The sequence below is a fragment of the Tursiops truncatus genome, chromosome 6 (genome assembly GCF_011762595.2).
Source record: "Tursiops truncatus isolate mTurTru1 chromosome 6, mTurTru1.mat.Y, whole genome shotgun sequence".
NCBI classification, from domain to species: domain Eukaryota; kingdom Metazoa; phylum Chordata; class Mammalia; order Artiodactyla; family Delphinidae; genus Tursiops; species Tursiops truncatus.
Window position 1 is genome coordinate 7947071 of NC_047039.1, and position 13362 is coordinate 7960432.

Genomic DNA, 13362 nt, shown 5'->3' on the forward strand with positions numbered 1-13362 from the left:
GTAACAGCAAGAGTAATACCTGCCACTTGCTGGGCAGCTACTACATGCCAAGCACAATACAAACATTACGCAACCTTTTAAAGATGACGTGATACGGACCTGCAGTCCACCCAAGGTCTTCATGGCCAGATGTGTAGCACAATTCAGAATCTGGAGTGTTTTAGAAGACAGGCAATGAAATGCACATACAGCCTGTCATTGTGGAATGGCTCCCTGTAACTGATTATCGACACTTCCTCAGCAAAACATTTTGAATAGTTATACTAAGTGGGATCACTTTATCATATATCAGAGCACATTGTACTGCCAAGTGACCTTGAGCCAGACTTATTAAAAACCTCTTTGTTTTCAGACCATTTTGGAGTTGGGACATTGTGATTGACAGATTGTGATCCACTGTCTCTATTATACGGAGGAAGAACCTGTTGCTGGACGTTAAATCACCAAAAGGAATAGAGTCAGGATTAAACTTCATAGACATTAGTCTAAGTAATAGGATTTAGACTTGATAGAAGCCAGAACTGCATGATTACAAAACACTGAGTTTTTCCATTATGTGCTCTCTTAGTGATGTCACATAACTTGCAGGTGGTAGTATGATGCCAGATTTACTTATATGCTCCTAAAAATTCAGGATAAGTCAATTTAGGGAACCCTGAACTCCTACAGCCAAATCCTTCTGTGACTGAAATAATCTCAGCCCTCCATGTCTGCTAAGTGTAATTTTTTTCCCCCAGCTTCTTCGTTACCCAAGAGAGAAACTAAGGTAATGTTAAGTGAAGGAAAAATGGTTTTTCCTATGTTTCCTCTAACTAGAGGTATACTCAGCTATATTTTAAAAATGGTTCATGGGGGTTAAAAACGGCTCAGGAAAACTACAACTAACAAAATAGTACTGTACTGCATTGCTCATCAAATCTTAGAGCTAGGAGAGGAAATAGCCCAGGTCTCACTTTTTAAAAAATTTAAAAGATTATACTGTGAAAAGTCTTACCCCTACCCCTTACTGTGGCCACCCACTTGCCTCTCTAGAGGTATCCAATGCTACCATTTTTTCCAAGTCTTATTTCATAGAGAAGAAAATGTGACACAGAGAAGTCTCTGGACCCAAATCACAACCCTATAAATTGTGTCCCCTGACTTCAGACACTCAGCTCCCTTGCCCTTCTATCATTTTCCTTTGTAGTACTTCTCTCCACCTGAAATATTGTATATTTGCTTTTTTTCCCTTCTCTCTCTCTTCTATTAGAATGTACGATTCGCAAAAGCAAGGTCTTCACCTATTTGGTTCACCGTTTTATCCCAGCACCCAGAATAATATCAAGCATGCAACCGGCGGCCAGATGTTTGTTAAATGAATATAGGAAGGACAGGAAGGAGGGAGGGAGGGAGGAAATGCACAACAGAATTGGGAAGGGCAGATAGAAGCCAGAAATTGCTGTGTGCCCGTGAAGTGTCTGGTGCACACGTGACAGCACTGGAATGTGATCAGCTCTCTGGGACCAGTCAAAGCCTGTGCTCTTTATTCTGGGTGGCCTCCAGAGTGGAAGCATGAAGGTCTTCAGACAGGCCAGGGATGGCATCATGGAACCACCACTCGAGAGCTTCCAAATTCAACTCCTTTACGCCACAGTTTCCTGATGTGTAAACTGGCAGTAACAATAGCACTTACCCTTTAGCGTTGTCATCAAGATCGACTAAGTATGGTAAGTTACAAAATGGTCAAAGTTTGTGGCTCTTCCCATCAGGAGGTGGAGTCTATCTCCACCTCTTCGCACCTGGGCTCCCCTTGTGACTTTTTTTACCCAAGAAGACAGTAGCAACTGTGAGTCAAGCAGAAAGCGGAAGAGTGCGTGCACACTGGGGTTTGCATGATTCTAGTCAATAGAGCAGAGTTCCCAGGCTAGCCTGCTGGATGAGACACACAGGGCCCAGCCTCCCCTCAATGTTCCGGCCTACAGCCTGCTAATCAGATGGTCCAGCCACATGCCAACCAGCCAGCTGAGCAAACCCAGTAGAAATCACTCAAGTTGGCCCAGACCAGGACACCCCAGCTCTCCAAGAGAACTGTGAACTAAGTAACAGTTGTTATTTTAAGTCACTGAGTTTGGTTTTTTACTTGTGGTAAAATATACGTAACATGAAATTGACCATCTTGACCATTTGTGAGCGTGCACTTCAGGAGTGCTAAGTCACACTGTTGTGCACCCAGTCTCCAGAATTAAGCCACTCCGTTTTGGGGTGGTTACCCAACGAAAGCTAACTGATAACACTGACATAACAGACTTCAAGAGCTTCTCCAGTGCCTGGAACACAGAACTCAATAAATGCTGTCTATTAATATTACTATTATCGTTATTAATTTGATTATTCTCACAGTTTAATCCCCTAATTCCATTCACCTGCCAAACTACTGTTCCAAAACTACTGCTTTCATAGTGCCACAGGTGCATCTGACCATTGCCTGCTTCACGGAATACAGCTCAGCTCCTGGACTCCCACATGTACCCACTGCACTTTGCACTCAATTCCAGCCACACACACTGTGCTTAGTCCTACCTACATGACTGGCTCATACTGGCTTTCCCCACAGAGGATCCTCCCCCACTAATCTAAATCTAATACCTCTTTTCAAGGCCCTACACTTTGCAAAGCACTTCTGTGTTTTTTAAAGACTTTTCACTGTAAAACAGTTCTACTTCACTAAAATTTCCTGAAATCTCAATGTACTTAAGATGACTTGGCACTTCCTAGGTATCTTTTGTACACCTGCTCACCATCAGGCTGGGAACCGACTGAGGATACACGGTTTCCAGTCTGTGTCCATCACACAAAGCGTGTTCAGCTTTTAGCTGAATCTGGACGACCCTCTGCTTAATGTGACTCTCTGGCCCATCACCTTAATGACCAGCAGCATGATGGGGTCAAGAGAGTGAGCTCTGGACTCAGACTGCCAGGGTCAAAGGCGGTCTCCACCAGTGAACAGCTGTGGGACCTCAGGCAATAACTAACCTCTCTGTGCCTTTTTTTTCATCTATAAAAACAGGAAAAATAATAGTAGCTTCCTCACAGGGTTACTGGAAGGTTTAAATAATACACGTTAGGAGGCACTGGGCACACAGTAAGAGCACAATAAATGTTAGCCATTATTATGACACCCTTTACCTAAAAGGTAAAGATCTAGGTTTAAAAAGTCTTTCAGGAGGACATCAAGATGGAAGAACAGACCTTGAAGGGATCTGGGCTGACCATGGTTCTAAGTCCACAGCATGGTGAGACTGCCTAAAAAAGTCAATGAACCAAACAGACTTAATTGATATTTATATAATTAAAGTGGCAGGATACACTTTCCTCTCAAGTACTCACAGAATATTCTCCAGGATAGATCACCTCTTGGGTCACAAATCAAGCCTCTGTAAATTTAAGAAAATTGAAATCGTATCAAGTATCTTTTTCAAACCACAACACCATGAGATTAGAAATCAATTACAGGAAAAAAATTGTAAAAAATACAAACACATGAAGGCTAAACAATACGCTACTAAATAACCAAGAGATCACTGAAGAAATTAAAGAGGAAATAAAAAAAATACCTAGAAACAAATGACAATGAAAACACGACAACCCAAAACCTATGGCACGCAGGAAAAGCAGTTCTAAGAGGGAAGTTTATAGCAATACAATCCTACCTCAAGAAACAAGAAAAATCTCAAATAAACAACCTAACCTTACACCTAAAGCAGCCAGAGAAAGAACAAACAAAACCCAAAGTTAGTAGTAGGAAAGAAATCATAAAGATCAGAGCAGAAATAAATGAAATAGAAACAAAGAAAACAATAGCAAAGATCAATAAAACTAAAAGTTGGTTCTTTGAGAAGATAAACAAAATTGATAAACCTTTAGCCAGACTTATTAAGAAAAAAAGGGAGAGGACTCAAATCAGCAAAATTAGAAATGAAAAAGGAGAATTTACAACTGACATCACAAAAATACAAAGGCTCATAAGAGACTATACAAGCAACTATATGCCAATAAACTGGACAACCTGGATGAAATGGACAAATTCTGAGAAAAGTACCTTTCAAGACTGAACCAAGAAGAAATAGAAAATATGAACAGACCAATCACAAGTAATGAAATTGAAACTGTGATTAAAAATCTTCCAGCAAACAAAAGTCCAGGACCAGATGGCTTCACAGGTGAATTCTATCAAACATTTAGAGAAGAGCTAACGCCTATCCTTCTCAAACTCTTCCAAAAAATTGCAGAGGGTGGAACCCTCCCAAACTCATTCTATGAGGCTACCATCACCCTGATACCAAAACCAGTCCAAGATATCACAAAAAAAGAAAATTACAGGTTAATATCACTGATGAAAATGGATGCAAAAATCCTCAACAAAATACTAGCAAACAGAATCCAACAACAGATTAAAAGGATCATACACCATGATCAAGTGGGATTTATTCCAGGGATGCAAGGATTCTTCAATATACACAAATCAATTAATGTGATACACCATATTAATAAATTAAAGAATAAAAACCATATGATCATCTCAATAGATATAGAAAAAGCTTTCAACAAAATTCAATACCCATTTACGATAAAAACTCTCCAGAAAGTGGGCATAGAGGGAACCTACCTCAACATAATAAAGGCCATATATGACAAACCCACAGCAAACATCATTCATAATGGTGAAAAACTGAAAGCAATTCCTCTAAGATCAGGAACAAGCCAAGGGTGTCCACTCTCGCCACTATTATTCAACATAGTTTTGGAAGTCCTAGCCATGGCAATCAGAGAAGAAAAAGAGATAAAAGTGATACAAATTGGAAAAGAAGTAAAACTGTCACTTTGCAGATGACATGATACTATCCAGAGAAAATCCTAAAGATGCAACCAGAAAACTACTAGAGCTAATCAATGAATCTGGTAAAGTTGCAGAATACAAAATACACAGAAATCTCTTCCATTCCTATACACTAACAACGAAAGGGCAGAAACAGAAATTAAGGAAACAATCCCATTTACCACTGCAACAAAAAGAATAAAATACCTAGGAACAAACCTACCTAAGGAGGCAAAAGACCTGTCCTCAGAAAACTGTAGAACACTGATGAAAGAAATCAAAGATGACATAAACAGATGAAGAGATATACCATGTTCTTGGATTGGAAGACTCAATATTGTGAAAATGACTATACTACACAAAGCAATCAACAGATTCAATGCAATCCCTATCAAACTACCACTGGCATTTTTCACAGAACTAGAACAAAAAATTTTACAATTTGTATGGAAACACAAAAGACCCTGAATAGCCAAAGCAATCTTGAGAAAGAAAAATGGAGCTGGAGGAATCAGGCTCCCTCCCTCACTGTAAGATAACACCTCCTAAAAACCAGAACTCTCTGGAGATGGGCAGTCTCCAGAGGTAGTGAATTACCTGTCACAGGAGGTGTTCAGGAAACTGTATATCCTGGATTGTAAAGCAGTGACTATTTTTCTGTTTTGGGTCACAGATCCCTGGAAGCATCTGATAATAGTGAACAGAATTCTTTTTCCCCCAAAACACACAAATATACAGTAACATAAGTATCTGCAAATAATTTCAGGAAAGGGCCAAGTAAGAACTCTTAGCCAGAATCTCCTAATTAAACAAATATCTATTGATCAAGGCACAGGAGAAATTTAAGGCTGTATTTCCTTTAGGCATCCCTCAAAAGATTAATCCCCTATCCCAGCCAGCGGTGATTTTTCCCTTCTGTGAATTTCCTTATGGCATTTACTATATTCTGCCACAGTTACTTAAGTTTCTCTTGTTTAAAAACCTAGAGGTATCTTGAGGGCATTGCATCCACCTTTTGTTCATTAATTCACTAAAGGTACATCAAACAAGACTCCTGTTTTCAAATAGTTTAAAGTCCAGAATCAAACATAGAATCTTAAATCTGAAAGGTACTTTGGGAACATAAAACCCATAGACAAATAACCGCAATACAAGACTATGGGACTGATATAAGGTGAAACAGTGCTAGAGAAAATGGTCGAGGGAGGGTCACAGGTAACATTAAAAGGCATCTCGTTATGGTGACTTCCTAAGTTTTCTATGAACAATTTTATAACATTTTATCGACCTGACAAGACAATGAGCTCTTTGGGTGTCTTATTTGTCTATACATGTTATCCTGCCCTTCTGCACCCAGTATAAAGCCTAAAGCAGAACAGATGTTTAATAAATATCTGCTGAATGGTCAACAGAGGTGGTATTCACAGAAGCCAGACCTTGAAGGATGAGAAGGATTCTGAGTTATAAGGCAAAGGGAAAACTTTTCTTTCTGATGAGAAACTGAAGTGTTTTAATAAAGAACAACAACTAAGAGTATAAACACAGGACGGTTTTGTGTTACTTCCATTGGGGAAAAGAATTTAGAACTTTTGATATAACCCCACTAATTCAGTTGAATGTGTCTATTTATTCAATAATCACTTAATGATTTTCTTGTTGGAATAAATACCTTTGTAAGTATTCATTTAACAAAGGGTACAGGAGTGAGGAAGGTGAAATATAAATAAAACCAAGTCTGGCCTTCAAGCAGCCAACAGGGTAACTAATCGACAGATATAGAGAAAATTAATAAGAACTTGCAAAAGTAGACAAGTATTCTAAAAACCTCAGGGAGCACTGAGGAAGAAGGGCTTGATCAGACTGCAGGAAAGGGGGAGAAGCTTATGGAGGTGGTGTAACTGAAAACTGGAAGGATGAGTAAGGTTTCATCCCAGAAAAGGTATTCGTGACATTTGCATAGTTCATTACGTTCACAAAATTCTTTCACACGTCCTCTCCCACTTAATCTACCCATGCAGTCTCAGTTTTGTAACCCACATATTAGAACCCAGAAAAACATCTATCTCAGGGACAGAACGCAATATGAAGCAAAACTACTTGAAAACCAATGTCGTGAACGAACATTAACATTTTAGGCAGCAAGACAACTTGGGGATGGGGGCGGATGCCTAGGAGACCAAGGGCAGCTGGGCCCGACATCTGATTAAGGAGAGGGGAACCAGGCTGGAAGGGCAGGGCCGCCTGACAGGGGTCAGGGGGTTGCTCCCCCGAGGGAAGGAGGGAGCCCGAGGCGTTTGGCATCCGTTGGCCGCAACCCTGGCCCTCGATTCTGGGCCCTGCCGGCCAGGCCCAGAAGCCGGCGGTCGCGCGCAGCCTCCCGGCTCCGCCGGGATGCAGGGATGCTCGGCCCACCTGGTCCATCTTGGGCATCACCTTCCGCCGGCCCCCCATCTGGAAGCGCAGCAGGTTGTAGAACTCCTCGGGGTGCCCCAAGCACTTCACGAACTCCATGCTGGCTGCGGCGAACTGTCGGACCTCGGAGCTCACCTCGCGGATACCTCGGGATGGCCCCTACCCGCAACCAAAGAAGGATTAGTCGGCGGTTGGGGCGGGGCGGAGGCGGGCCCAGCGCGGCGAAGGCGAGCCCCGCGCGGCGGCGCCACGCCCACTTCCCAACCAACTTCAACTGGCCTCGGTCTCTCGCGCCGCTGCCCGTGGGCTCGCGGGGTGGACTGGCGAGCGCTGATTGGCCTGGGCCGCTCGCACCAGCAAGATGCCGGCCAATCGGCGGCGGGATGTGTCTGGCGTGAGGACCACATCCTAGAAGCTAATTGGAGGGAGAGAAAGAGGCAGGCGAGCGGGATTGGTGCTCCTAATGGAGGCGGGCCTTTGCTTTCCTCTGTTTTCCCAGTGCAGGGCTGGAGGAGCGAACCGAGACTTTGAGAAGCCCCCCGAGGCGGAGCTCAGTGCGTGGGAGGCTGGCTCCGAACGGGCTTTAGCTGAGAGCCCAGCGGGCCAGAGCCCGCTAAGCCCTCCACGTGTTTGTCCTGCCAGGCAGATTAGCTCTTCCGGGACGCGCTCGGCTCACAGCCGCGCCTCGAATGGGTGCAATCAGCCTGAGGCTTCGAGCACGTAAATTTTGTCCCAAAAAAGGATCTGAAGCGTTTCTACGGCCTATCAAAGGGTGATGTGGAAATTTTTATCTCGATCCTAGAGCACTCACAAGCCCTGGAAAAATACGTGCTACCCCAACGACCAAATCTATTTTAACACCGCAATCAGTGATCCTTTTAAAAATTAAGGCAGCTCTCATCACTGCCTAAAAACCCTGCAGTATCTGTCCATTTTACTCGGTAAAAGCCAAAGTCCCCACGAGGGTCTAAAAGCTCTGCACGAATAGCCCTCCATCCCCATTACGTCTCACCTGCATTTTCAAACCCCTCCCTCCTTGGCCCCAGGACTTGTCTACACTTCCTTCTTCCTGTAATATTTTTTCCCCCGGATATGCAATTGGCTAACTCGTTCACCTCCTTCAAGTCTTTGCTGAACCCTCACCTCATTTAGGCCCATCCCATCACACTGTTTTATACTACAGCTTGCCTCACCCTCACCACTGCTGACTCCCCGGCCTGCTCTAGTTTTTCCCGTCCTAGTGTTACTGACTAAGGTCTTTGGACTCTTTAGTCAATAGAAATTGATGAAGCCAGATCAGGAATTCAGGCAAGGCGTTACTGGGACTCCAAGGAGTGAAGACAAGTAACCGGTTCCCCTGCTCACTCTCTGAAGCGGGGAGAGCTTGTTCCTTAAATGGGGGGGAGGTAGAGGCAGATCAGTGGGTGGTGGGTGGGGCCGGAGGGGCGGCTTAGGTGGTCTGCCCACCCCTTCGGTGGTACTGTGTGCAGGGATCATGTAGTACCTGCTTTTGTCCCTGGCGCCTCAGAAGTGCCAGTTGGGTTTTGGTCTTTTTGTATCTTATTGTTCAGGATTTGCCCCAACTGCCCACGCAGTTATTTTTAGTCCCTTATAGTTTCTTTGTATTCTGTTGCTCATTTGTCCAGGTGCAAGCACTACAGGAAAGGGTCTCAGGTCCCAGCCTATCTCAGCACTGATCACGTTCTGATATAAAATACATAGTTTACTTACGATGTTTAGTGTCTGTTTTTCCTTGCTAGAATATAAGTTCAATGACGACAGACTTTGTTTTGTTTGCTCACATACCCCCAAGCCTCCAGAACAGTGCAACTCTTTGATGTCCCCTCAGCACTGCAAACTTAACATTGCCCTAACTGGACTCTCTCTCCCATTGAGACTGCTTCTCCTGTGAATGGCACTAACAGCCTCCCAGTTGCCTAAGTATAAAATCCAAATGTCATCCCTAACTCCTCCTTTCTCTCCCTACACCTGCCCTTTGTAAGTCATTCAACAGTTCTCTGGAATCCAAGAAACAAACATCTCTCCTCTTAATCTTTCCTCTCTGCTCCTGGGAGGTTCAAGCCCCACCTTCTCTCTCAAACTGTTACAGGTCAGGTTACCATCTCTCTCTCTCTATCCATTCCCATGTAACAGCTTGAGTAATCTCAATCTTTCAGTTTTATTTTATAAGGTATTATGATTTTAATTAGCTTAAGGTGAGACCCTGTGGGCTTCTTGACTTTGGTTCCATGAGTCCAGTCTGGCAACACAGAAAAACAGACTGAAGGGAGCTTCACTGAGAACTGACTCATTTACCTACAATTTCTTTGCGTTGTATCTGATGTTTGGTCCTTTTTTAAACTTTGTCAAGTTATAACTTTATATCTCTACTTGCATACTGCTTTTGGCCAGAAGACATAAAGCTAAGAGTTTTAGCACTCCCCTGCCAGTTAAAAGGACCCTGTAGAAAAAACATTCCCTTCTTTCAATTTTAAATTGCACAAAGGAAATGCCTTTCAAGATAAAATCTGAGAATTCTGGCATAGAATAAAAATCCTCCCATCATTTGTCACCTACATTCCCTTTGGATTTCAGCCTCCTATTCAGTCACTCGACAACTCTCAAACCCTGATCCAGCCCTGGCAGCACTCACCGCACAGGCCACAGTAGTTCATACCCCAGGACTCAAGTAATTCACCTGCCCTGAATGCCCTTCCTCCATCCTCACCAAGCTACCTGCCACGCCTTCATTACAGCTCAGGTGGACTCCCCTGCTTCAGGAACCCTCTTCTGAAGCTCCCTGGCCTCTCCTTTATCTGTTCTTCAGATTTAACGAACACCCACTGAGCACCGACAACAATGTGGCAGATACTGGAAATAACAGAGACAAAGTAGATGAGGTTCCACCTCCCTCCCAAAGAGGGAGAGACAGAAGCATCTGGCACGGTGCTGCTGTTTACTAGGCACAGCTGGAGCCTCCTTCAGCTCCGGAGTCGGGTCCAGGTGCCCAGCCAGAGACTGTGGGAATGGACAAACAGACAGTGACCAGACCATATACAGTATCACAGTTCTGTCCCACAGCCCCTGCACCAACTGGCCTGGAATAGTCAGGACTTGATCAATTGCTTCTGTATTCTTTGCCTCCACTTCCAACTCAGGACCAACCACAGAAAGCCAAACATGCTCCCCAAACCAATCACGTAAGACAGCCCACTTCGAGTTAGTCTGCTTCCAGCATCCCCTTGCCAACTTCGTCCCATCAGAGCACAATGATGAGTTCATTTTTTTTTTTTTTGATAAAGTTTTCCCACTCCCTGCCTGCCTCTGAGTTTCTGCCACATGCAAGTGGTGGGGGCTGATGCCCTTGCTATAGCAGTTCTGAATAAAGGGCCTCACTTGCTTCTTCTTATTTTGGTGGTCTTTATTTCCACAAACCTCAGTACTTCAATGATGTCCAGCGGTCACTCTCATCCTGAACTTTCTGTATGTTAATTATCCCTTGTCTGACTCTTCACCTCACCTTGAACCCCTCAAGGTCAGGGACAGTGTCTAAACAGGGCACCTGGCACAGTACTTGCCACTTAAGAAGTCTCCATTACTTCTTATTAAATACCAGGGCTTGAAATAGGGACTGTACTGGAACTTTTAGAACACAGACGGGCAGTCACTTATCCAATCCCCCGCCCCCCCCACAAAAAGCACTTTACAATAACCTACTAAAGTGCTTCTAACACTGTTGTAACAAGCCCGCCTCCTCCTACTAGTACAGAAGTTTTCTTGTCTTGTTTATCATTGTATTCCCAGAACTAGCATTTAGGAGGCATTTAAAAAATATTTATTAGATGGCTAAGGCCACTGAAACCTCACACAAAATTGCAAGTTTTTTACAACGTCAGTCATCATGAAACTCCAGCTCATAAGTAACTCTTTACCCTGGAATCTGCTGAGTCCAAATGCATCACCTCTCTCTCTTCTAAGTGAAACTGGGATTCGCTGACTCTGTACCCCATCCCTCAACTGCAGCCTTTCCTTACGTCCAACAGGCACGCAGGCCACAGGAGTCATTCCCACTGTTCACCTCGCCAGCCCTGTAGGTTCTGTACCACCATCCTCTTCTCTTAACCCTCATTCAGCCCACCTCTGCTATCCCTGCCTTTCCCCTTTGCAGAAGTAACTTGAGACTTTCCGCCGAGAGCCTCCTGCCAGGATGAATGATAACCTCGCAGAGGGCTGCAGTAGCTGTGCTTTCTGTTGGCAGTCCACGTTTCCGCTTCCCCGCTGCTTCCATGCGGAACCCAGTCTATGCAGTTCCGATGCAGAACTCATGGTGCGGCCATCAGCCTTTACAACTCAACTGCTAGGTGCTACTATTTTCCCCCAATACAGACTGAAGTCAGAGAAATGATGTCAGCTCCTAAGAGGACAGGGTAGACTGAGGATTATTCTTCCATGTCTTGCTCTATAATCTTTTGTATGGCTTGAATCTTTTGATGTATTTTTTAAAATAATTTTAAACAACTTAAAAAAATAAGGATTCTCCTTTGCCCTCTTGGACTTCTACCGTTCATACCCTGACGACCTTCAACTGTGGGTTCATCCAGCATCCCTCTTTGTTTTTGACCCTAAGCTACTGGAGACTGCTGTACAAAGCTGGGAAACGGAGCGACTACTCTGGTCTCTAGTGTGGCTCTATAACCCTCCCTTGAGCCCTAAGCGGCTCTAACTTCCCCTCGTAGCTGTTACAAACCTCCCCACTCCTACTCTGTGCCAGCTGGTTTTCTCTGGGTCTACTTTTCTTTCCCCACCGGAGCCCAGGCGTCTCTAAGTGCTGGCGCTGGTGTCTCTCTCCCTCCTGGATTTCCCCTCACCTGATCACACACGAATCCTCACATCACACCCATCCTTTCATCACTCTCCCTCCCTGACCCCCTTTCTCATTTCTTTCAAGGACAACCTTTTTTAAAAAAAACATTTATTTATTTGGCTGCGCCAGGTCTTAGTTGCGGCATGCTGGATCTTTTTTTTTTAAGTTGTGGCATGTGGGCTCTTAGCTGCAGCATGCATGTGGGTTCTAGTTCCCTGACCAGGGATTGAACCTGGCCCCCTGCATTGGGAGCTCGTAGTTTTAACCACTGGACCACCAGTGAAGTCCCTCAAGGACAACCTTCTTGAAGAGCAGAGCACACTCACTGATCCCTGGGCTCCCACCCAGTCCTCAGCCCCCGCAGACTGGCTACCACTCCACACAAATGGCTCTTGAAGGTCATGACCTCAAATTCGACCAAATCGAGGTCATGATCTCAAATTCAACCAACCGTCAAACTCGAAGGCCTCTTCTCCGACATGTGCACCACTGGCTGCCCCCCGAAGTTCCTTCCTCCTGTTTTATCTGATCTTCCATTGGCTTGTCTTCTCTTGCCCCTTGAACAAAAGACCTTCTAAAGGCTCCCCTGTGACCTCCATCCTTCTCATGTCGCATGATCGCCTTGTTAACCTTCTCGAACCGACCCTCAGCTGTGAGGAAAGCTCCCAAATCCATACCTGCAAGCCTGCACTTGTGGGGAGCCAGGCCCATTTCCTGGGTGTGTTGTCCCCCCACTTAGGTGCAGGTGCCTCAAGCTCAGCACACAGGGTCTGACTGTCTCCTCACGGAACCTGCTCAGCTCCCGTGACTCTCTGTCTCAATGGCGAGGTGGGGGCAGCTTCCTCCAGCTCTCAGCCCCCTCCCTCCCTCGTTTTCACATCCAGCCAGCTGACGCGTACGAGCCCATCACCATGGTGACCCTCCCATCTCTTCTTCTTTCCACACCCACGGCTGTTTCTAGTTGTGTCGCTGCTTTTCTCAGCAACTGCAACAGCATTTCCCCTTTTCTACCAATCGCAGTGGGTGCCCACCCGCACGCAGGCTGTGATGCCTGTCCAGCCCACCCCGCTCTTGTACTCCAGACCCTGACAGATGTTGACTTACGGGAAATGGCCTGTCTGGGTACCATCTTGGCCCTGAGCTAATGCCTGCCATAAGGTGGCTTTCCCCGCTGTGGACAACTCCCAGTGACTTAAGACAGACAAGTATAAGGGTGCATGTTCACCTTTCT

At 45.0% G+C, this 13362-nt stretch overlaps 1 protein-coding gene across 2 annotated transcripts in view; it reads right to left on the reverse strand.

The window, feature by feature from the left end:
• FDFT1 (farnesyl-diphosphate farnesyltransferase 1) overlaps positions 1 to 13343 on the reverse strand; it is a 57002-nt gene extending 43659 nt beyond the window's left edge. The window contains exon 1 of one of the 2 annotated variants that reach the window (XM_019932384.3): positions 7268 to 13343. In XM_019932384.3, coding sequence (XP_019787943.2) covers positions 7268 to 7366 — 99 coding nt within the window. In that variant the 5' untranslated portion in view covers positions 7367 to 13343. Of the gene's footprint in view, positions 1 to 3366; positions 3386 to 7267 lie in introns of those variants that run through there. The other variant, XM_073805771.1, reaches the window with a different exon arrangement.
• Positions 13344 to 13362: the final 19 nt, after the last annotated feature.